Source organism: Monopterus albus, unplaced genomic scaffold (assembly GCF_001952655.1).
Source record: "Monopterus albus unplaced genomic scaffold, M_albus_1.0 scaffold292.1, whole genome shotgun sequence".
Lineage (NCBI taxonomy): Eukaryota > Metazoa > Chordata > Actinopteri > Synbranchiformes > Synbranchidae > Monopterus > Monopterus albus.
In genome coordinates this window covers 1,263,471-1,288,310 of record NW_018128172.1, presented here as the reverse complement: position 1 = coordinate 1,288,310, position 24,840 = coordinate 1,263,471, and the positions used below count along the sequence as shown (strand labels likewise).

General features: G+C 41.8%; 2 protein-coding genes across 9 annotated transcripts in view; one reads left to right on the top strand and one right to left on the bottom strand.

Annotated features, from left to right (window-relative positions):
• Positions 1–4,916: 4,916 nt before the first annotated feature.
• Positions 4,917–24,840, top strand: part of LOC109973481 (phosphoinositide 3-kinase regulatory subunit 5-like) — an 80,935-nt gene continuing 61,011 nt past the window's right edge. For 2 of the 7 annotated variants that reach the window (XM_020623108.1, XM_020623105.1), the window contains exons 1-5: positions 4,917–5,035; positions 6,024–6,258; positions 7,064–7,201; positions 21,419–21,615; positions 23,000–23,126. In XM_020623108.1, coding sequence (XP_020478764.1) covers positions 23,091–23,126 — 36 coding nt within the window. In that variant the 5' untranslated portion in view covers positions 4,917–5,035; positions 6,024–6,258; positions 7,064–7,201; positions 21,419–21,615; positions 23,000–23,090. Of the gene's footprint in view, positions 5,036–6,023; positions 6,259–7,063; positions 7,202–21,418; positions 21,616–22,999; positions 23,127–24,840 lie in introns of those variants that run through there. The other 5 variants (XM_020623115.1, XM_020623111.1, XM_020623107.1 and 2 more) reach the window with 4 other exon arrangements.
• ntn1b (netrin 1b) overlaps positions 17,258–24,840 on the bottom strand; it is a 54,962-nt gene continuing 47,379 nt past the window's right edge. For both annotated transcript variants that reach the window (XM_020623121.1, XM_020623120.1), the window contains exons 6-7: positions 24,654–24,728; positions 17,258–19,600 (exon numbers count right to left, since the gene is read on the bottom strand). In XM_020623121.1, the coding sequence (XP_020478777.1) occupies positions 19,281–19,600; positions 24,654–24,728 (395 nt within the window). In that variant the 3' untranslated portion in view covers positions 17,258–19,280. The remainder of the gene's footprint in view (positions 19,601–24,653; positions 24,729–24,840) is intronic.

The window sequence follows — 24,840 nt, the reverse complement described above, 5'->3', positions numbered from 1 at the left end:
TTTCCACTTTTACATTCATCTTGTGAAACTATGTGCTTTCGACAAAGCTGGCAAAGAGGTAAATAGCAATAAAGGGGGAACATGTTTCTCTTGCCAAGTGTTGGAAAAAAAACTTCACTACATTGAGCGTCTGGCAACGGAGCCTTGGTTGGTGATGTCATGTCCAGGTCCACAGTTTCTCTTTGTTTCACCTCCATTATATGTGAAGGTCCAACAGAGCCAGACTCGCAAGGCTTTAAAGTCAATCCAAAGAAAGAAAAATCGAGCAAATACAAACTTTATGCCTCTCTGTAACATGGTTCTGTGAAGCCACTAGCAGCAATGTCATTCATGCCTCAGGAATTGTTGGCCTAATCCTGACACATTTATTAGCCCAATAAAGAACATGACATGGCTTTCCCTCCAATGGGAGGCTGGCTGAACTGAGAGCAAAGGAGCAGGTAGTGTATGAGGGCAAATTAATGACTAGTGATCTGTAGAAATTAGAGTATGTTAGCCATGCTGACAGCATCCACCACTGTAGTCCTGACTAGAAGATCTCAACTACTATAGGAACAAGATTCATGCACCAAAATGAATTAGATGTATCTTTTTATTTAGTTCAAACTCTCACACATCAGCACAGATGTTGGAAATGGAGGAGCTCTGGGCAGCTACAAGTCTGAACCAGCGGCTGTCAGAGTGAAGAGGTGGCGTCTTTAGCACAGAGAGAGTGGGACAAAGAAAGAGCAACAACCAGGGTTAACATGGGTTTGGCTGTTTGACATGGAGAGGGTTAAAAGCAGCCAGAGGACTCAGACTGGATCCAGATGTGGCCTTCTTCCTTCTGGATGTGTTAGCATCTAAAGCTAAGCTGTTTGTTTTGGTAGCATTAGCCACCTAGCATGGTCAGGATTTTACCTTTGTGATGAATTAATTAGCTTTGTATAACGTCAGTGCTTTGTGTCACACCAGCAGTAACCAGAGTGTTCTACTGGACTGACACATTTAGTGTTAACTAGCCAACGCTAGCGCTAGATTCAGACTGGAGGCTGCAGTTTTGTGCAGTTTGTCCCCAACAGGCTTCTGTAGTCCACATCATAGTTTCAGGAAGAATTTCAACAACCATCTATACCACTGTGTGACATTTCATTCCTGTGGTTCAAGTCCAGGACATTTACAACTGAGTCCGATCCGCAGCGACAGATAAATTTGTCCTGCGCTGCATTTGCAAGAGGATGTCAGTCTTCAGTCATTTGGCTCTGCCTGCAACTTCACTGCTATAGCATGGCCACTGGGTGGCACTGTTTAGACTTGTGACTCAATTGACAGTGATACTGTACCAAAAAAAAAGAAAAGAAAGAAAAAAGTTTGCATTTACAAGAACCTGAAAAATAACGCACACATTAGAGCACAATAAACATGGCACTAAAAAGAAAGAGCAGATTATAACGTGTGCAGCCACAAACAGCTAAACAAAAGTCTCTTTATTCTATGAACGCTAATCGTGGTCTGAAAGATCGATGACCTGAAACGGAGGAACAAGTCCACAAATGGGTCCTTGAACAGCAAACAGCAAACAACAGGCAGAGGCTGATCAATGGGGCTGTAACTGTGACTTCTACACAAAACCCACTTATGTATTTTCCTTAGAACCACACATTAAGCACAACTAATACTCTGGTGTGGCTTATACTCAGGAGAGTATGGCATTTGTTGCACCACTATACAAAATCAATTTATTAATAGTTTAATTTGTCCATCCATTCAGGTTCAGGTCACATTACATTCATTTATTATATTATTAGTTATTGTTATATACTGCTGGTAAGCACTAAAATGATATATAACAATATATACTTGTTTTCTGCATTGTCCTAACTGGTTGTCCAACATATTCATATTTTGGCTTTTAAAAGTCTCAAATTTACCTTAGTAAACCTGCAAAAACACCAAGTAACTAATGTTGACAGCAACATATTTTCCCTTATGGGAAATGTTTATTTACTCTTGTCATGGTTTTGTCACCTATGGTGAGTTCATTTGGATGCATTAATTCCTGAGGTGTATTTATTGTTTTTCAGCAGCAGAACTTAAGAGAATTCACTTCTACATTGTGCCACAGAGAAAAGAAGACAGAGACTTTGTTTCGTTGTGGTCTTTTGCTTCTTCCAGGAGCCATTTTATGTCTGTGCCTTGTTGTTTGTCTTACAGCAGGCTATATCAGAATTTACTTCTGCGCTGCACCACTTGTTTGAACTTACAGAATCAAAGAAGAAATGACTATTACTTTCATTCCTACAATATGAATGTGCACGCTGCCATTATGCATGTTCTCTAGCATCAAAACACACCTAGACACACACCTCAGTGACCTCACCCTCTCTGGTTACAGCCAAGAATCCTGCTACATGGCAGGTTAGTAGTGAGGAAGCCATGGCAGAGAACATCGGTCTGAGTGAGAGACTTAGAAGTTCCTGGGTGCTGTGGAAACACAGCAAGGAATCACCTGCCATAAAGGAGTATGTGTAAGTGCTGAGCTGTTTGTTCCAGTCTGCCCGAGTGGTTATGGGTCCCCAGGGAGGGCTGGCTCGGGCCCCTTTGAGATCACATCAGTCTGGATCAGGCACACAGTCCATGCAGACGTGGAACTAATGGGCCCATGTGTTCGCAGGCACTTCTAAGAGCCAGATACTGGGAAGAGAAATGTCCGCTGAGTCTTTTACAACTCTCTAAGTCAGCACAAAATGGTCAGCCTGTAGCTCACATGTTGTTTCTAATGTAACATCAACAACAAATCTGCTGAGCAATCCTCAGTAATTCCACAAGAACTAATGCTGTCAGTCAGTGTAAGGTTTAAAGAATCAGATATTGTACGAGGCCATCCACTGAAGGTTCCTTACTTTTAGACTATATCATCCTGATACAAACTCTGCGGTTTTAAGTAAAATTATGTGATTATGTGAAATTGAAGGGGAATGTGTGTATAACAGGTCACCATGCAGCCCTGACCAGTCCAAGTTGGAATACTGGTGCAGTCCAGAGGAGACAATGTGACACCATGCATTTTCTTACTTGTGTACAACACCCTCAAGTCCTGACTGAAACAAAGTGGAGATGGATCACACACATCCCCATCAGACCCCAGAGAGTGTTTGTCTCTAGGTCACCTGTCAAAGACAGTTAGTCCAAGTGATCTGAGAGAAATGGTTGGCTGCTGGAAGCAGTGCAAGCTCGGTGCATGGACGAAAAACTAGCACAAGTGAAGGAAGAGTCCTCAGCGATGATGGGTTACTGACAAAGACAAAGATGAGAATGAGCCAGACAGGAAGTAAACCTGCTGCACTGTCCGCAGTACAAAGTATACAACTTCCAGGGGCAAATTCAGAGAACACACATTGGTGGGTGTGGTGAGGGTCACATACCGTGAGGAACAGAAGTATTTGAACACCCTGCGATTTTGCAAGTTCTCCCACTTAGAAATCATGGAGGGGTCTGAAATTCACATTGTAGGTGCATTCCCACTCTGAGAGACAGAATTTAAATAAAAAAAAATCCGGAAATCACATTGTATGATTTTTGCAAGACAAATAAATTCTTTAAAAATCATACAATGTGATTTCCGGATTTTTTTTTATTTAAATTCTGTCTCTCAGAGTGGGAATGCACCTACAATGTGAATTTCAGACCCCTCCATGATTTCTAAGTGGGAGAACTTGCAAAATCGCAGGGTGTTCAAATACTTCTGTTCCTCACTGTATGTAAAATGATTAATTAATAGGTAAATTAATCATTGCTGGTTGTAGTTTCGTGCCACTTTCTAGTTGTTTTGCAAAGTTGTGGTCATTTTGCATCTCTGTGTAGTCATACTGTTTCTCTGTAGTTGTTTTGTGTCTCTTTAAAGTCATTTTGCTTCTCTTTTTAGTTGTTTTCATTGTGGTTGTGTCTTCTCTTTCCAGCCCTGACAACTTCACCCTCCATAAGATATTAAACGCCCATTTAATAAACAGTGTGTTGAGAAGAGGAATAATTTCCTTTAAAACTCCTCAGTTTGATTTGCTTGTTTCACTTACATCTGCATCATGCAGTGTTTAATCAGAATATTTTTCATTTATGGAGAATTGATTCATTAATTAAAAGTAATTTGAAGGAAACATGCGTCTAGACTCTGCTTGTTATGGTGCTAAAAGACCCACACCTCCCCCTATGAGACGTACACGCATTGAGATGCACTGACACACTCTGGTAATGGGTTCGTGTCATTAGCGGCACTCGGTTTATCAAGGATTCCCTCAGCTGCATGAGGACAGCTTAGTTGCTGAAGTGGTCTGAACATGGAGTGCTTGTTTTCCCAAGCAAAACTAATTTGAGACCTGTTGATTTACAGGCATGGCTAGTTATCTCGTGCGTGCAAGTACCAGCCTCACATTAGACATGACTGTCCATTGCTTCACAATTCTATTATTTATTCTTTTAAAAAAGAAAAAAACAACAACATTAATTAATTTCCCATGCTGGTTTACCACACTCTGTCCTCTTTCATCATTAAAAAAGGAAATGCTTTCTTTCTGGCTACAGAAGTATAATGCCAAAAGTTGGGTACCTCTTGTCAGTCACTTGCAGGAGGAATCATACATCTCTCTTTAGGTCTTTTAATAAGGACAATGTGTAGCAGCTCATACATTAACTTGGTGTAAGAGATCAGGATTGGCTTGAGAGTAACCGTCTGTGTGATCACACCAAAAATCACTGTGGGAGAATTAACAGTGAACAGTTAGAAAATCGCCAGGCTACTTTAATTTAAATTAGCTGATGGTTCAGTGGACAGGGATATTGGTCAGGTCATCCACCACTTTGACTCCAGACCTAAATATCACCACAACTACTAGGTGGATTGCCACGACATTTATTGTCTCCAGAGGATAAATCCCAGTGACTTCAGTGAGCCCATGATATTTCATCTTGTGCCTTCATGAAGTCAAATTTTTCACTTGTCCAGTAGAGTTTCTGGAGCCACTGCATCTCTGAAACTGCCATGCCAGAGATGAACAGCAAGGTTTGTGACAATGTACGAGTTTGCTCAGTTAATGAGACTGTTATTACTTTCTCCTCTGACATTAGGAGTTATTTGGGGCTAAACTGGACTGGTCACACTAACTTGACTGTGCTCTGAGAAGCTTTGTTATTTGGGCAAATAAAGTATTGGATCAAACTCCAGTATCAGCAAACACCTAATATTAAGGACTCACATTGGGACATCCCTACTATTTAGCAAATGTTAGCGGCTAACATGCTAAACTAAGATGGTGAACAATGTACATTAAACTTGGTAGATATCAGATTCTTAGCATCATCACTGCAGTGTGTGCTGATGTCAGCATTTATCTCAAAGCTCACATGACTGTTGGCATGAACTCTTAGTCCTGTGACTGTGCTGCACCTGCAAAGTCATTAAATGCCCCAAGCTAGTAAACAGCCTAGAATTAGCACTGCATACTACATGGCAGCACACATGAACAACACATCACTACTGCGGGCTGGATCTGGTGTCACACATGATAACATCACCAGCTGGGCCTCTCCTCTCTGACGGAACTAACATCTCCAGCCTGTTTCTGTCAGAGGACGTGTTGTCTTTGAGCCTTTAACAAGCTAATAACTGGACGTTAAAGGTAAAGCTAGGTGGTAGCTACTGTATTAGTAGCTGTGTTTGCCAAACGTTTTAGCTAAATGGATTGGGCTGTAGCCTACTTGAAGATTCATCTTATATACTTAATAATACCTAGTTATAAATTCCCTTGCATCTCTACTATAATTTTCGCTATTTTTCATTTTTATTTTGCTTTTTGAGCTTCTAACCTTTGATGATTCAAAAAATTTAAGGGGAGCTAGATAGAGGGACAAACCATTATTATGCACTACGGGGTAAAATTGTTTTTGACTAAGTAAAATTAGGAAAACGAAAATAGTAAGCGTTCATGTAACCTACAAATACTGTGCAAAGTTTTCACAAATATGTATTTTTTGACAAATTATTCCATCAGGTTAATTAACGAGTAAGTGCCTTTTGGGGCTCCCCTTGACCCAGGGTCCTGGCATTTGACCCAGTGTTCCTCCAATGCTGGCGGCCCGCGCGAAGGTCAGGTGACAGGAAATGGAGAAAAAACGGTTGACTGGAGGGAGAATAGAATTCATGGAAATTTCTGGAGAACAACGGGAGCGCGAGGAAGTGGAGATGTGGATGAAGGCGGAGGCAGAGCAAAAACAACCGAGGTCGGAGTAAGTACACATTAATATCAGTGTCAGTTGACCAGAAGTTTTTTTGTGTTGCATTTTTCAACAAATAATTTCCTGAGAACTGAAACACTGGTGTTTAAACAGAACCAGGCCAGGAGTGTCTCACGGACATTTAATTGTTGTTTTTATTATTTTTAGTTTATGGATAATAAAAGTTATAAAATTTATCTACTGACCTAGGTAATAATAATATAATAAAATTTATTTATAAAGCACCTACCAGGTACTGGTAACTTTACACCCAGCTAAGTGAGTCTAATCCAACAGTCTTGCAGTAAATCCTCCTTCAGGAAGGTGATAATGTTCAGTGATCATTTTGGAGTTTGTCATATACACACATATATTTGTAGTAGGATATAAATATGGCTTTTATTCTTGGGAAAGTTGAATGGAGACTGTGGTAATAGGCCATTGAATTGAACTTGAGAATATTCAATGAAATTTTGAGTATATTAAGTGAAACTTGATGTCATAAAGGTACAAGCATAATATTGTGTTTTCAGTATATACATATGTTCCAAAAAACTTGAAAAACATAGCTGTGTTAAAAAAGTGGCACCCACCTTACAGTACATTGATACTGATAACCCAAAATTAAAACATTTCCTGGTTGTCAAAGTAAAATCTACTCAAGGCACTGACCATTTTTAATTCAGAATATTCTAATAATAATTCTTCTAAGCACACAGCAATAAGTCCAAGGTCACCATCCTGAAAGTGGGTGAGTGGTCGCTGTATGTGCAGCTTTCTGTAAATGCGTTTCCTCTCGGCTGGTGGTCTGACCCAGGTCCTTGTCCTGTGACCCTGTGGATGATTGCTGTGACTGTGTCTGATCCCTGTGCTGATTCTGGGCTTCTGATGGTGACTCCACTCTGATGCCACAACAAGATTGAATCCCACCACCCTGTGTGAGACACACATGGAGGTATTCTCTCTCACACACACATAGGGTTGACCTATTAGACCTTGTACTATTTCCTTCTTTGCCTTTCATCTTGTTGATCTTGATATTTGTTGGGGTCCAGGGATGACGCCTGTTTCGGAGGCAGCACACTTTGATAGTTTGCATTGTCAGAAAATCCTCCCCATATATATCAGGTAGTTTATCCAAAATAATCAGATCAGGTAGCACAGTTTGATAGCTTGATAGCTATTTTTCAGAAGTTATTTTAAATAACCTTACCATCCAATGTGCATTGCCTGTATTTATAATGAAATTCAGAAAGAGGGAGACTTATGGGGAAAATCACTTCTAGAATAAGTTTCCACCTCTTTTAATTTAGTCCCTCTAGCATTCTATAGCCTAGCAGTCAACATGATGATAATGTTGCTCTCATGTTTCAGCTATAAACCATTGAAGTACATCGTTTGCACACAAGCTGTTTATTTTGCTGTTGCACCCAGTGCGATCTTTGAAAAAAAATCTGTTGCACCTTAAACAAACTTGGTGGCAAAATGTGAGTGATCACTCGCAGTATGGAGCCTTGAATTTAATACCCTGTAAAGAGAGATTTGGGATATAACTCAAACCTCACAAATATTATATTTTATTATCTTCTCAAGTTTTTTTTCTCCTGTTGACAAAGGTTTCTTCCTCTGAGACCAAGTCACAGTGCTTTTTTGGAGACTGTCCATTCGGTTTCAGACTTTCTACTTTTATCCATGGCTGTTTCATAACTAGGGCTGTGCAATTAATCGAATTTTCGATTTCGGGGCTCAACGATCACAAAAATGGTGTAATCGAGAAAAAAATGATTATTCTGTTTTTTAAAGTTATTTTGGCCTGCGTTCGCGCATCCGCACTTTCGCTTTCACCCTTCCCCTTGCGTATGTCATATCTGATCGCATTTAAAAATCAGCGCGAGGGAGAGCGCGAGGGAAGATGGCAGAAATAGAGCAGCCCCAGAAGTCTTTGGTAAACAAAAAAGGTAGAAGAAATTCTGTTGCCTGGGAACATTTTGCATTTGAAGAAGCGGACGTGGATCAAAAACATAGTACATGCAAGATTTGCTACGCGGTTATGTCGCCACCGGCTGGTAACACCACAAATCTTTTCAACCATTTAAAATTCAAACACAGACCGACATATGACCAACTAATAAACAAACAGAAAGAAAGACAAACATCCTCTGCAACACAGTCATCAATTAAAGACAGGCTCTTCAGTGCAACTCCATATCCATCCAGCTCAGAAAGGCACAAAAAAATAACAGATGCCTAATGAAGTATCAAAAGCAGAGTACTTCTACTACTGTTAATTATGTTTAAAATGTAGAATGTTGTAAAATGTTTAGAATTTTTCAGTTTGTTAATGCACATACGTGAGCAAACTTATTTTGGACCAATTTATTTATTATTTTATTTATAATTTATATTTTATTTATTACTTGTTTTTAAAAAAGTTGTGGAAGTGCACTACATTGTTGGTCTTGTTTGCCTTTATCTGTTTTATTTGTCTTAATCTGTTTTTCACTGTTCTGTTCAATAAATGCAACATATTTCCAAAGTCAATGAGTAATCATGTAAAATAATCGTGATTTTGATTTTTTCCATAATCGAGCAGCCCTATTCATAACTGTAACCCTGTGTTTATTATTGTAACCATGACAACAAAGGTCCTTCTCTAAGGAGCCCATGGCGCTTTTCCTTGTTTTCTGACTTATCTACAATGTAACAACAGTGAATTATCATCTTAGATGTGACCCAAAGCTCAAACAATGAGGTGCACGTATGTTCTAGTATTTCTGTGCAGAAGCATCTCGGTTTATATACGTCTCGAGAGACTTTTTTTCTAACAAAATTAAGAATGTCATTGAGTGGGTATAATCTCCAGGCCGTTGCACAGGTAATCTAGAGGTACCCAAGATTAAACATTAAATGGCTGGAAACGAGCAAAACGAGCAGCCATGGGGACTTAAAATAATTACTTAGGTTACCTAATCTAGTTGTTTTTGTGCATTAACACATATACATAGAAGTAGTTGACAATATCACTTAACTTACATCCTCTGCTTTAACTGGTCAGTTGTTTTCTGCCATTTGTTTCCACTTCTTGTCCTTTTTTGACACACTGTAGAGAAATAAGAAGCTGGAGACTGTGAGAATCAACTGTTGCTCCATTTTGTAAATGAGAGCTTTTGGAATCTGTCAGTGTCAGAGATCTGCACAGGGCTTCAGAGCCAGAGCTCAACAATTACTCTTTTAAACAGAGGTCCCATTAAGTTGACAACTTTGCTTATTTAAGCAAGGAGAATGCAGAATGCATTAGACATACAAAGCATCCTGGTGTTGCTTTACTTGGACATGTCAATAATTATTCACAGATCTGACCTAACATTTAAATCCCTCTGGGGTGGGTTGCAAAAATAACAAGCCAACAAAATGTCACAACACTTTGCCCCCAAACTGCCTTTGCACTTCTTCACAGAGTTGAACATGAAGGTGGTAAATTTACTACTTTCCTCTGCTGTATAATACAGAGTCAGCAGTAGCCCTCCATCCAGGTTCAAACATTTTATATAGAATGGTGTTGTGGCAAAACGCTGCCATACTTCCACTTTGAACTGGCAGTGTGAAAAGGCTAATGAATAGGAACTGTTGCTGCCCATAAACCGAAGTAGTTTTTGTTCCTAATACCGTGACTGTTCCATGACCTAAACTGGTACGCTGGCCACCACAGGAGCATTATTTCAGGAGACACTCTTATAGATCGTATTAGAAGGTAGAGACAAGTGACCTGCTGCTGTTTGTTTATGGACTTTTTGGCTTTTTACTCAACAGGAAATCCAGAATGTCATGGCTTTGCAGTAAAATGGAAGTTTTCTCTTGTAGCTCTCCACTGGTGTTTATACAACAAGTCTGTTTCCTGACTGTTTGATGTCTTTTATTAACGTGACCAGACGCGCGGCATGATTTACTAGCAACGCAGGAGCACTTCACTTTTACTCTGCTTTTATGTCAGGTTCAGGAGGATGGAACAACATACTGACTAATGGTGAAAGCAGCCCAAAGCTATAAAACACACAGCTTGTTGAAAGGAAACTGAACAGTTTCTGGTCATGTAGTCACAGTATGTGAAGTCTAGTGCCGTGATGACACACTTAGCTCACGAGACGAGACGATACACGATATTGGGTTCACAAGACGATATTGTAGCACAGTTTTTAAGAAATCTTCAATGACGAAATATTAGCACAGATTTTAAGAACTCTTCAATGACGAAATATAAGGACTGGAAAACTAGTTTTTTGTTTGACTGAAAATCACAAAATGCAGAAGAGCACAGGTGCATTTTGAAATGTTTTAACTAATCCTCTTGTAACGAATGTCACTTCAGTTCTACTTCCTTAGTGTGACTTATCACATGCAGTAAAAGACAATGGCTTCTCTCCTGTAGGATTTCACATGAGTCTCTTCAGACCTTAGAACTCTGCATGAGTTTCTCACTTCTGACTGAAGCTGTGTGACCTTCTAACTGAACTCCTTTCTGCAAATTGAACATTAAAAAGTGGTGGAACATCTTCTATGCTAATTTCACCCTCACATTCCATCAAGCTGGCTGCTGCTCTGGTTCTGTTATGTACTGATATTGTAAGGCAGCTTTTCACCTTGATGATAAATATTGTAACGTCTTAATATCCCGACCGTGGGATCTTGTGCCACCCCTAATAAAGACATTTCTAATGAATATGACCTATTCCTCTGGAAACTTTACCAAAGAATGAACAGTGCTCGAGTTTCCTGATGTTGTGACCAGTGAGTCACATGTACAGTAAATTATGAAGGTGGAACCATTTGGAATTGTGCTTTATGAGAGAAGATGTTTACACCACAGCTGCTCTGGAAACTAAAGCGACACATCCTGAGAGTTATAGGTCTCCTAACACTAAATCCAGAACTGTCTGGTACCTTCTCAGAGCTCCATGGATGGACAGCAACAAAAAGGGAAAAATGGCGATAGAGAAAGTGATTGTGAAATGTGGGAGCGAAGAGTGTTTGGCAGGACTCAACTTGTTTGCTCAGTAAACCCCCGAGGCCTGTGTTTTTTTGCTGAGGGAAATGCCGGCATTGTTGGGCCCGGAGACCGTGGTTACGGGCCAGTCCGGGGCCCATCCAGGCAGGTTGGGACAAACAACAAGATGAAGGTCAGCTAATATAGCACTTAATTCCACTTCCTGGTCCCCATGACACCCAGGCAGGGTTTATTTGAAGATCCCAGACCCTGAAGTCACTCTGCACTTTGTTTAGTCCGTGAGTATTTTTGGTCTGAGCCAACACTTTCAGATATGAATGTATTCAGATGAGAATGAAGGGAGGGTGGAAGAGAGAGGGATGCAGCCGAACTGTGAGGAGGAAAGACTTTCAACTCCCACCTCAGGCTCCTTTTTATCATAGAAAAGTTGCATGTAAATAATTAAAGTTTTTAAATATGCAGAAATCAAAGCAGAAATCTTTTACTTAGGTTTCATAGTGCACCAGAGCCTATACTGGATTTTTCAGGTTCCACAGATGTGTTGTACTTGTAGTTTGCTTTGCTTTAATGTTCATTTGGAAAGTCTGGACACTGTGCTGTGCATCATCTGAAGCCGTCCGTCTTGTTCTGTCCTTCTTCACAGCCTTGAGGTGTTTGTGGCTCATTCTCTGCTATAAGGATGAAACCCTGATTAGCTTTGACTTTCTGTGTTTGTGGCTTTTTTCCCAAATGATGCTTCAGAGGGTGCAGTAACAGAGTCTGTTCCAACTTTGCTTCTGTACAGAGAGACTCTGTTGTCAGTCATCAACAACAGTGGGACACCTCAGGGCTCCAGACTAACATTTCGTACTGGTGGCACTGGTGCCGCCAAGCCTCACAGATGGCTGAGTTTGTTATGTCTGTCCGCCATTTCTACAGTGAGAGCAGTCATTTGCGCATAACTTGATTATTTTGAGGTCGCACCCAGTGCGACCTGAAAAAGTCAGTTGCACCTTAAATAAATTTGGTTGCAAAATGCAACCAATCGCACACAGTCCAGAGCCCTGCATCTGTAGGAATTGTACCATTTGAGGTTAATCACTGGGACTGAGCTGTGGATTAAAAGCAGGAAAAATGGGGGCAACCTAATCTTTTGACCAGCAGTGTAAATCTCAAGGACTGTAGTTTTGAATTCACATTTAAATAGCATATAAAAAGTCAAATGCTTTTAGCATCTGTTAAACTGTGTCCCCATTAAAACCTGGGGGAGAAGACAGGACACTTCTGTGAGGAGACTGAAACACTCTCATTAAAAAGAGCTGGATTATAAGATGATTGTCTTACCGATCATTTAACGCAGACGTTGAGAATGCAGCTGGGGGGGCTGGCGGAATGGGTGAAAAATATAGTACATACCATCCAAAAGCCAAGTGGTTTAATCCTGTATGGAAATGGTAATGAGAAAAAGTGGACTGACTCTCTCTGTGTGCACTCTCCTGTCCAGGATGGGATGGAGGCCACTGTGGTGGGGCTTCTCCAGGATGCATAAGAAGAGCCTTTGTGCTCCAGTAAGACAAAAATACAGCTTTTGAACCATGTGCATTGAAAGAGAGAGAAAAATGGAGAGGCAGTTTGGGGCTGGGGTGAGGAGGTGGGCTGTAAAGGTGTGGAAGCATTTGGACTCTTGAGTTGTGTGTCTGTGCATGTATGTGTACACGTATGTTTTTTGTGGTGTGTGCGGTGGTCACACACTGGTCTGATATCAAGTGCCTGTTTAAGCCCTCCTTCCGTCTCCAAAGGTGCCTCGGTCTTTGTTTCATGGAGCGCTGTTCTCCATTCTGCTGAAGCCCGACTGTGAATGGAGGCTGGGAAGCGAAAGAGTGGCCGTCAACAGACAGAAGGCGGAAAAAGGAAAGTGGAAAATGCAGCGCACCACCAGGGTGTGTAGGCAATTTGCAGTCAAATAGGTGACAAGTGAAAGGCGTTTAGCAGGGAAGGCGTGTTGGTGTCTCGCATATGTCAAGCCAGATTCCTCAGGTTTAATTTGAAAGCAATGATAGTTTGATACGTCTGGCAACCTTCATGCACATTTGCATGAATTGAAATTTGCTCTGCTTTTGTATATGATGTGATTGTTTCTCCATCCTCAGGAGAAGCAAAGTAAACTAGGCTCGGAAAGCCATTTAGCTGGCTGAGGAAACGGTGTGATGTCATTCTCTGCTCAGTCAGGCGCTTAGGAGCAAACAAAACTGCATCTGCGGTGCAGTTCTGGTTTTGCAGAAGGTTAAGAAGAAGAAGCATGAGGCTAAGTGGATTTCAGAAAAACAGAAGACTGATGGCATGTTGTTCTCCAGCTCAAAGTGATGCTAGCCGAGATCTCATGCATAAAATCAGACCTAGATCTGGCAGATGGAGAAGCCTGAACTCCTTTCCTGACTTGGCCCCACATGAAATGTGCTGGTTGCATTAAATGAAGTTTGACAGTCACTTCCCCTGAGGTGCATGGCTCGTCTGTGAATAGGGATTAGAAACGGTGGTTATAAAGGTCCATAGCCATGTGATGCAAATCAGCCTCTATGATCCTCTGCAGTGTTCCTCATTCTTCCCAAACAACTAATCCACCTAAGTATCACAGGCCTCTCAGCTCTCAACCCAAACTCATTTGGTTACAGCTCAGTAATTAGTATTCTTCCTCCCCGTGCAATAATTGTAGCCATTAAAACATAGTTCATTTACCCTGAAGTTAATGAATGCCTTCTCAGTGCACTGTAGTTACTTTGTAATTAATTGTTACTGGGCAATTTGAACTCTGCCTTTTTTTTTTTGCTTTTGTCCATCCATCCATCCATCCATCCATTTACTGCCACTTAACCAGAGTCCTGCCTCCACAGCTATCGCAAGTGGTGAAAGAACCCAGATGAGTCAGATTAAACAAGTTTAGTTAGTTGGTAACTTTACTATTGAATGAATCAGAGTGATAGAGGCATGCTTGAAATTCTGGAGGGTCCCCACAGAGATATGAAATGCAGCTATAGTAAAAAAAAAAAATAGAGAGGTCAAATCCCTGGTGTGACAGCACAGACAGCAGACTTACTGCTTATACCTCTTGGGGCTAAAATGGGGGTGGGGGGTGAGAAACAATAAGGAAGAGGCAATAAATTCAAACCCTTCAAATTTTTTATGGCCTCAATCTGACAAAGAAATCAGGGTCTGTTCCATGTTGGCCTCATCAGTAGACATATAGGATATTTGTCATGGGAGTTGAAGCCGTTTCACTCATCCACTTGCTGTTTCCATTTCCTGGCAGCTGGCAGCACAGCATTCAGCCGAAGGGCACAGGGCCACCCTGCCACCAAAGCTAGGACAACCTCAGCGTGTCGCATCATCAGCGTCGACCTGCCTGACTTTGTTTTCCGAGGAGGACTCTCTGTGTCAGCAGGGAGACAATGGCAGCAGTGTGATGGGGGATTCTTCTCTGTGGAAAGTTCCACATTGGTGCTCCTGATGGAAACCTGACCTCTGCATTCAGTCCACTGTGTGTCATAGGAACGCCAAAAGCTTTGGTTCATGTCTGTGTATTTGTTGTTCCAGCTTCATCTCTGTGCACACTGAGTTCAAACACACACACCCAGATTTCTTTCAACACTCCCATCCCTCCCAAATCATGGGAGAAATCACAGGCCCATCGTGAGCTTGTGCAACATTTAATAAGGCTGAAGTGAGATGGTTCATGAATTGCAGGCTGTGAATTTGCACGTTAAACACTTCTATAACAACAACACGCGCACTCATCCACTGACCCGTCTCTCTACCAATAGTCGGAGTCGATTTACAGCTAGTAATCCTTATGACCTTACATTAATGGAGAACACAGCTTAACTCTCAGCAGCGACTGTATAATTGGTTGTCCCCCGTGGAGTATTGTGCATTGGGCATTGCAGGAGCAGTATATCAGTACCCTGTCCACGAGCCAAGACAGATGGACTCTAGTTTGGGGTGACTTCAGGATTGTGTGTTTGTGTGTAGAACCCCCGTAGGAATAAGCTGAGGGTTTCCACTGATGCCAGAACCTCCCAGCTATAACAATAACATCTGTGGTTTGGATTAAACACATCGGTGATATCGCCCTTCGGGTAATATGCCTGCACTATTGCAGCCCTGCAGCCAATTGTTATTGTCTGTCAAGTTTGTAGAGGTGTGGGATCCAACACAAATGACTGTGTCTTTGGCAGCAGTTGATATTTTAATTCAGTTACTTCTTTTGCTTTACTTTTGGCTTCACAGATTTTTATGTCACAATGGCGATGTTCCTTTAGAGAATTCACATATTTTCTGAGGCTTTACTTAAACCTGCTAGAGGGTCCAGTGAGACCGTAAACAAAGTCACATCCTGCTTCCTGAAGGATAATAAGGAGGATAATCACCTTTATTGGCCAAGTATGTTACACACAAGGAATTTGTTTCCGGTACAGAACTGAGGCAGCCATCTGCGGCGCCAACTCAACTGATGGCTCTAACCATAAGGGCGGTTCAGTGTCTTGCCCAAGGACACTGCAACATGTGGACTGCTGGCACTGAGATTTGAACCTCCAACCCTCCAGTTGGGAGACGACTGCTCTACCCACTGAACCACAGTCACCCCTGAAGCTATTTGAAATTGTTGATTATATTATGTATCAGAATTATTTGGTCAAGCTAATGGTCAATTCAAATTTCAAAATTCAGGTTAAATTTTATTTGTATAGCACCAAATCACAACAAAAGTCATCTCAGGACACTTTACAAACTAAGGTCTAGACCTTACTGTTATCAATATTATTAGAGGGAAAACCCAACAAATCCAACTTGAGCAAGCACTTGGCGACAGTGGGGAGGGAAAACTCGCTTTAACGGAAGAAACCTCTGACAGACCCCGGCTCTTGGTGCGCGGCCTTCTGCCTCGACCGGCTGGGGTGAGTGGATAGAGGAGATGTTAATGGAAAATGTAATGGTAAATTATTTGAGCAATCATGGCTCTACACATGAATATTTAATTCGCTCCTCTCCTCTCTGCCGTCATAATCGCTCTCCACCTTGGTACCAGCCTGACTGCCTTTTAAAAAGAACAGGAGATGGCATTTTGATTGGTTTATTGTTTGTTACACCCAAAACACACCCATGGGTTAATTAAGACAGTAAGTCTAACCAAAGGTGCCTCGGTCTTTGGTTCATGGAGTACTGTTCTCCATTCAGCTAATTCGGTCGCCGGATGTATATATACCCTGTAGGTACCTTGATTGTTGCACCTAGAAAGGTGCACTTTAGATTGTCAGAACAGGGCCATTAATGTATTGTGCTTCCTAAACATTGATCACTTATTCTCCCTTAACCTCAGTTTTAATCATCAGATGGCCCCAAACCACAGTCTACTGGTACCCAGTGTTTTATCTTCATTTTAAACACGTGACTTTTTCATAGCTATGGAAGGCACACCTATATCTGTTTTGTTATTTATCAACTATAATGTAAAAATTAAAGACAATACAAACCATTTGATTTTTTACCTTGTAATTTTTAAAAACCTTTTATAACAGTGTTATAATTTTAAAATAAACCACTAATAATTCATTAAATGATCAATCCTGGAACCTTGTTACCCGGTTATATAATTACTGCACCCCATACTTTTTAAACATGTACCCTGAATACTTGTAATTGATTTTCAAGTACCCTTCAACACAAAGTTGTTTACCTCCAAATTCCCTCTCCTTTTGCCTTGTGTACTGTATAAGTCCAACACAGTGCTGTTTCACTGACTGATTGTGAAACTGTGTTATTGTTTGTTTTTCTGTATTTCATTCACGTTTTTATTTCACATGCTGCCAGTTTCTTCTGTCTTGCTAAATCTTATAGCACAAATTAGCAACAACTGACATAAAAGGTACTGGTCGATGCCTCATAATGGTATTGGAGCACATTGTTGGAGCAAATGCATTTAAAGAAGCCTAAATGTCTGCATAACTGGTGTTCTGCATTGTTATGGAGTTACTGACACTTTTTAAGTATAAGAAGAGAAAATAACTTAACTGTTGTTCCAGTTGGGATTCCCCTTATTTTTTTACACAGCTTTATTTCAGGTGAATTAATCAGTTCTATCAGGCTGATCAATAGCCAAACACTTCAGAACGTTTCATTACAGTCTACAGTTCAATGCAAAACATAAAAATAACAGGTAAAAGATAAAAAAAACACAAAAGCCACATTGTTTCATGTGTCATTAAATATATTCATTTGTGATAAACATAATATATTAGTATTACAAGACATTACACATACATTTGCAATGGAAACTGCTAAACAACATTTACAAGCCGACGTATAAACATGAACAGATGATTATTCAGATATCCTGCCGATGGAGAGCGGAGGTCTGCAAACGCCTGCAGAACAGGTGGAGACGTGTTGGAGCTGGTGTGTTGGCAGAGACTTTATTAGCATGTTGTGAATTACAGACACATACAGTATGATGCACAGAGCACTGAGGTGTAGCCATGTGTGTATCTGTGTGTAGCCTTATGTCTGTGGGATGTACTGTGTATGTGTAAAGTCAGTGTGTGTGTGTGTGTGTGTGTGTGTGAGATCCTCCAGGTGCAGGTAAACATGACAAGTTTGTCTGACATTCATTTATTTCACTTTCCATTTATTAAGCCTCTAGTATTTAAAACTCCAGTTATGTTCATATGGAGACAGTTAAACAAAAAATAAAAATACTACTATACAGCTATATAACATGTAGACAGTTGGTCATGCCTTTTTGTTGAGTACCAAGTCTTGAGGCGCTTTGAGGTGATGAACATTTGACACAGTGCGCTGAACGCACAGCACATCACAATAAACATTTGTGATGTTCTATCACTCCACAGGTTATTTTCCCACAACACTGAATACTGTATACAAATTAAACGTGTACATAATTCACAATCATTATTAGCCATCAGTCAGCTACAGTAACTAGCAAGCATGCAGGGTGTCAGTGGTTCGAGGGTTGCTTGATAGGTCGGTATTCTCTGCTTGATGAAGTGAGACTTCGCTGTTCTCTCTCAGATGTTCGGGACATCCGGCTCTCATTTAGTCCTTTTATTAGAGAATAAACGGAGTCGTCTGTAGCCGCGTTATCCTTGTCATCAGTGAGACGAGCAGGGTTTGAATTGTACAGGTCTTTTGCATCATAATATGGTACAGTATGGGATTCTTTTCTTTTTGGGTGCCTCTCTAAAATGTGAACATATCTCATATGTTCTAAAATGTCTGACTAGTAAAAATAAGTGCATGGTTGACGTGTCTACTCTACTTCTAGTTGATGCTGCAGCATCATCTACTAAAAATAATGTCTGTGTATGCACGTATGGTTACTTTACATTGCAGAGGTCACAACCACGACATACTGTTGATACATCGAGAAGCGCTGAGATCATTATACAGAATGAGCAGAGGATCATTATGGCATTTTGTTCCCACAACGCTGAGGTAACACTCATGTGAGCAGGCAAAGTGGCACTCTGAGACTGCAGTTAGGAACAATGTCACAATTTTTAACAACCTCAAAGTTTGGCAGGTTGCAGGAGCAACGTGTCATACATGAGTGGATTCCCTCAGTGCCATGCAGTAACCATGCTTTACATAGCACAGTGAAAACAGATCCTCTGAAAACAAACAGGCAATGTGTCGCTCTTTAAAACGACCGAACAGACTTTAAAAAACAACGGCATCATGGGTAAATGGATATGATGTGACATGTCTGTAACATTAGGTGCAAACTCTGCAATTACACAACAAAACAGACCTCGACAAACAGAAACAGAAAAATGTAGAATGAGCTCCTTCACAAAAGTTCCTAAAAACACTAATCTCTTTGCTCCGACTCAGAGCAGCAGCACTCATTCATTCCTCCTCCTGCTTTATTCATCCAGTTTTTTTTATCGCATCCTCTTCCTTGCATTCTTCTCATTAGAGACGATATTTTGCCTCCTCCTCTCCCTCAATCTCTCTGTTTCTCCCTCCTCTCCAGCTACTTTTAGCACTTTCCCCTCTTGTCACGCTGTTGGAACTTCCTCAGCCGGCGGCCCCACAGGTCCTTCCAAGGGATGAGCAGGCTTCCCTTGTCCGCCACCACGCCGCTCTGCCCGGGGGAGTCGTCATCTGTACCCAGGAGTAGGTACTTCCTCCCAGGCTTGATCTTAGGGCATTTGCAGGCCACATCCTTTGCACGCACCCACAGCAGCTGGTCCCCGCGGCGGATGCGGTGTTCGCCTTGTTTGTACACTGAAATGATGTTGACAGTGAACTTCCACCACTCGCCTGCTTTGTCTCCTTTCAGAACATGCACCTGGACAGCTGGTGGAGGAGAATAGAAAAGCAGAGGCTAAGTCACTCGCATAAACCAGTGATTCCTACTGGTAACATTTTCACTCCATTTGCCCCAAGGTATACTGTATGTACACCTGGGTCAGTACACATTCAGTGAATTCATATTCAGCCACCTAAAGTCTAAATGGTTAGCTAAAAGTAATAAACAGTTGAACTGGTTAGCTAAAATGAATGGGTAACTGGTAAAACAGTGGTTGAAATAGCTAAAAGTAACACATACACAGTTGAACTATTTAGCTAAAGGAACAGATAAAGCCAGTAACAGTTACAGTTAGGTAACAGTTGAAAGACGCAGCTAAAGGTAATAGATAAATGGTGAAAAAGATCAAATTAGCCGCTAAACGGTTGAAACAGCTGAACATAATGAACAGTTGGTCATAGTTAAAGAGCTAAAACTTAAATAACATACATTTTAAAATCAAATTAACACATTTGTAATGTGAACCTAATGTCAGCGAGGGGGTACTTGAGGTCATGACTGCTACACCAGACAAAACGTTGAGCTGAAACTATAACACCGTCTTTTTTAAAAGTGTCAGCATCTGTTGGCTGAGACAGATGTATAAAATGTCCAATACAAGCAGCTGTTTAAACATGATGACCCAGACGCTGAAAGGGTCAACAGTCCCTCCCCTCATCTCTGACCTTTGACCTTTCCTTGTTTTGCTCCTAAGCATACTCCCTGTTACAGCAACAGTTGCCATAGTGATAACAATGTGAAATAACAAAGGATTCTGGTGGCGAACATCTGAAAGCACGATTCCCTGTGAAGGCCCGAGAAACCTTTCCTTCAGGCGCACACACCGGTGGAAGAGCTGACACTGGTTGTAGAAACATGCCACATCTGCTAACAATATGAAATAAATCGTTCCCAATTGGTCAGCCAGGGTCAGTAAGCTGCGGTCTGAACATGTGAGCAGTGACAACCTCTGACTAAATCAAGCTAAACCTGGCATCTGCTGGAACGCCACCTGTAGCCTACAGTTTCATACCAGGACAGAGGTAAAGCTGCCCTGCCTGGAGCAGCTATTACTTCATCACACCGACTGAGCTCAGCAGCGCCAGAGCTAATATGTTCTTGCAGTGAAGTGTTGCCTCCCAAGTGTGTCTAAGGACTGAGATGTAACTGATCTTATACTTATCTATTTATCTTCTATGCACAACCCATCTCATGGATTGTCAGTTATTGCTTAGCAAATTCCATTAGTAAGGTAGCATTGACACGTTGTAGCAGTGGCAGTTTGGCCTAAATAAACGTCATTGCACAGAAAACGTGCAAGGTAGCATTGACATGTCGTAGCAGTGGCAGTTTGGCCTAAATAAAAATAACTTCGAGGGAGCATTAAATCAGTGAGCGGGCTTTAATCTTTGTTCTGTGCTAGTAGTGTTCCTCCAGTGCACTTGATGCAGTTTGTATTTTAACGTACAGTATAAACTTGCAAATTAGCAAAATGATTGTGTAATAATAATAATATGCAAAGTGTTTTTTCTCTTTTCTTAATAAGTTAGCCTTTTCTATGCTAACTGTGGCTGAACATGGTCACTTTGTGTTCCTCAGTCATTCCCTGTTACTGCCGAGAATGAAGAGAAGCGGACGAGTGGTGTGCTGAGTATGTGTGTCTGTGCATGGTGTGAGCAAATTACACAGTTTCAGAAGAAAGAATGTTTGTTGGGCTGAGTGGAGCGAGCTCTCCCAGCCCTGCCATTCATTGCAGCCCTCTCCTTCATCCAAACACATAAAGGGTGTGTGTGTGTGTGTGTGATGGGCACTATTTGTCTTCACAGGCACAGAAAAAGTTCCAGGAGAATCGGGATGTGTTTCCGACCTCATGAGCTATCCGGGGTCTGCTCCCAGAGCCCCATCCAACTTCACAGCGTGAGAATACAGCGGAGCGAGTGCTCTCTTCTCCGGGCTGAGGAGACTCAGTTACAGGATCCAGGACCGGTCTCTGTGACAGGGTCTGCCTCTCTTTCTCTCTCAAGTATGTTCTCAGTCTGTGCAGTGTGTTTAAACACACTGATCCATACACACCTGCCACTTGGTTTGAGTTAAATAGACACCAGAGAGAGAGAGCGTGGGAGAGCAGGGTCAAACCAACTATTTCAAAATAGTGCTCAGTGTTTAGTGAGACGTGTGAGACGATGCTATGCTCACACAATGGCTACCAGACGCTCCTCGCTCACAGCCAAGCTTCCCACTAGGTTTATCTTCTTAGGACAGCGTGCAGCAGCTTGACACAGCATGCCACCAGCAAGCAAGGGCTAATGAAATTAGAGTCGCTTAATTACCGCACTGAGGCCCCTGTTCCCTCTGGTTATCAGCTGAGTGAATGATCAGGGACCTGCTACCCTTGGCTGAGCACAGAGGGGAGGCCAGAGATGCTGGGGGGCCCTGCCTTTGAGCACTATCCCAGAGCGTCTGTAAACACGCAGCCCTTTGATTCATTGTCCTCCTGGTGGCAGGGAGAGGGAGGGTGCATGTGTGCAGAGAGGGTGTCAGGCGAGAATATAATCCCCTTGTGTCCGTCGTCTCCCTAGCTACAGCCGTGATGAAAAACAAAAATTGAATCAACAAAACATATTTCTTTCTCTCCGGGGTGGCGATCCATCACCGTCTGCCTGATTTACCACCTGTTTGTGTCCTGAGGAATGCTCGGTGCCGGCACAGTGCACAACTGTGTTTAAACAGGGGGCCCCTTCCCGTGACCCCCGGGGGCCGGGTGCATCACCGCTCACACATCGGGATTGTGGCCCCCAAAGAACGGAGAAGCCCCACAAAGCAAGGCCACAGGCCTGAGAAATGAATCCAAAGGAGGCAAGGGGAATGTCTGCCCTGCTGCCTCAGTGCCACTCAGGCAGGGTCATCCGCTGAGAGGAACCTCAGAGGAAACGCCGGCTTCACTTCAATCAGCTGAGTTATAGGTAGCGGGTGTCTCAGCTCTGGTAATTAAGATTTAAGTCAATGGAAGTATGAGTGGTGGCTGTTTTTGGCCTCGCTGCAAACTTACTGTAAGGGCAATAAATTACAGTGTATTTGGCCAATTTTCAGTTGAATGTTGTTTCAAGTATCTAAATCTTTCACCGATGACTTTGAATGAGAGACAAATTAGTCTCAGTCGGGGAGCTGAAAGTCTTGTAGCAGAATAAGCAAGAATCTGTATGAGTGCTACACTAGTACAGGAAGATATTTTAAAAGTTGCTAAAGATGCAGCTGAGGCATATTTTAACAAAGACTAAGTGTGTGTTGGATCACCAGAAGCACACTCTTATTGTCTTTGATTGGATGCTATTTGCAGACACTTGGCAGAGAGGAGAATATATCCTGTGTAACACTGGATCGGTGTTTACTCTCCCTGTGGTTTACAGATGTGGATTCACTGATAGCAGATAAACCATTATACCGTAATGAAAACCATGTGCCATGTGAGCTACACAGCAGGATAGTGCAGTGAAGAACATGTATTCCACTGCTGCCTCCGTGCTGGATCTACAGGTAGGATCCTCTTCTCTTTTCTGTTGTTTGGTTGTCAAATTATGGACCAAAATCATTGATTTCCTTCTCATTCCAAGCTGTTGACATGCTTGACACTACAGTTTAATATATCGTTTCAGACCCTGCAATATGAGCTTTATTTACCTGGCACCACATTGTTAGATGTGCTGCAGTTGCACCATTTGCTCTGTGGATCCATTGACAACATATCGTGATTGCTGTGTGACTCCTCAAACATGAGATCGAACTTTGGGCGCGCGTGTTGAGGAGCCGGGATATGTGGATTTTAGATTAAATTCACGGTTTGTTCAAAATGATTTGGAACATCTGTGCATTTCCTCCCAGTTTTAAGTAAATAAGAGGAAAACTCTCACTGGTGTGTGAGTGTGTGTAAACCCTGTTTTTGTGCTTTGTTAAAGACACTTCTGTGCATTTCCTCCCAGTTTTAAGTGAATAAGAGGAAAACTCTCACTGGTGTTGGTGAAAACTCTCACCTGTTTTTGTGCTTTGTTAAAGACACTTATATCTTTAAAGGTTTCTGAGCAACATCACCAGTGAGAAGCAGCTCAGGCATGAAAGAGAAAGTGACCCAGACTACAGAGGGTTTATGTGGAGATTAACACGGGAAGTTGTTTTTGTGTCTAAAACTGCAGAATCCCAAAAGTAAAGAGTATTAAATGTTGGAATTAGCCGTTAGCTGCAGAGATGTGGTCAGAGCTGGAGATGTGATGAAGCTGCAGATGGTTTTCCTCTGAAGCTGCAGCAATAACATCCAAGGTCATAGTGTGACTGTGTGAGGCTGCTTCATGAATACTGCCAAGGCTCTGTGTCTGACAGGGTAGCTCTTCCCCCTGGTTTCAGTTTTGTGCTAAGCTAAGCTAACCGATGGTTACAGCTACATATTTACTGAGCAGAGACAACAGTGGTAGAAATGTTCTCATCTAACACTTAAAGGAAAAACCTAAAAGGTGAAAAGGAAAGAGAGTCAAAAAAAAAAAAAGATTATTACCAAGAACACACACACAAAAGTCAACATTATTAAATAAAGGCACAGTTTTCAAGAAACTGCTTTGTTAATCTATCGACTGGCTTATAGTTCTATAATCAACAACCACACAGACAGTGTTAATTAGTGACTTAGTCGAGGTTAAATGCTATTTGATGCTAATGATAATTACTCTGCATTTGTGCCACCGAGTGTCTGGTTTGTAGTAAAGCAGCTACTTGACAGGTGAAAAAGAGTCTTCACAAGTCTTCAGAAGCTCAGTTTTTTCTGTCAACACTTTAAGATGATCAACTGGAGAACACTTTCTCACCTGTGTGAATTGGCTGCTAGCGTGTGCAGAAACCCACATCAGACAGAACAATATGTTTTTCGATGAATCTGTATTAGAGAACATGTCTGGAGGCTGTGAAAGTAAGCCATCAGTGAAGCGTTGCTTGGCATGTGACTAATTGAGACATCTGGCCTGTTGACTGCTGGCTGACGTCTGGCTGCACACATTCCTGCGTGTTGGACTCACTCACCATAGTCTTTTTTACAGTATTTCTTCATGGTGATCTTCATCTTTCCCTTGGACGCCTTACAGTGAGATTCACAATCTGGGAGTCAGGGGAAGAAAGAGTCAGTCAGACAACAAATTTCACGTTGCAACATGTAAAATACCTCAGAAATCTATTTCTGTGGTTCTGTCACAAGGCCAGGCTCCAGCTG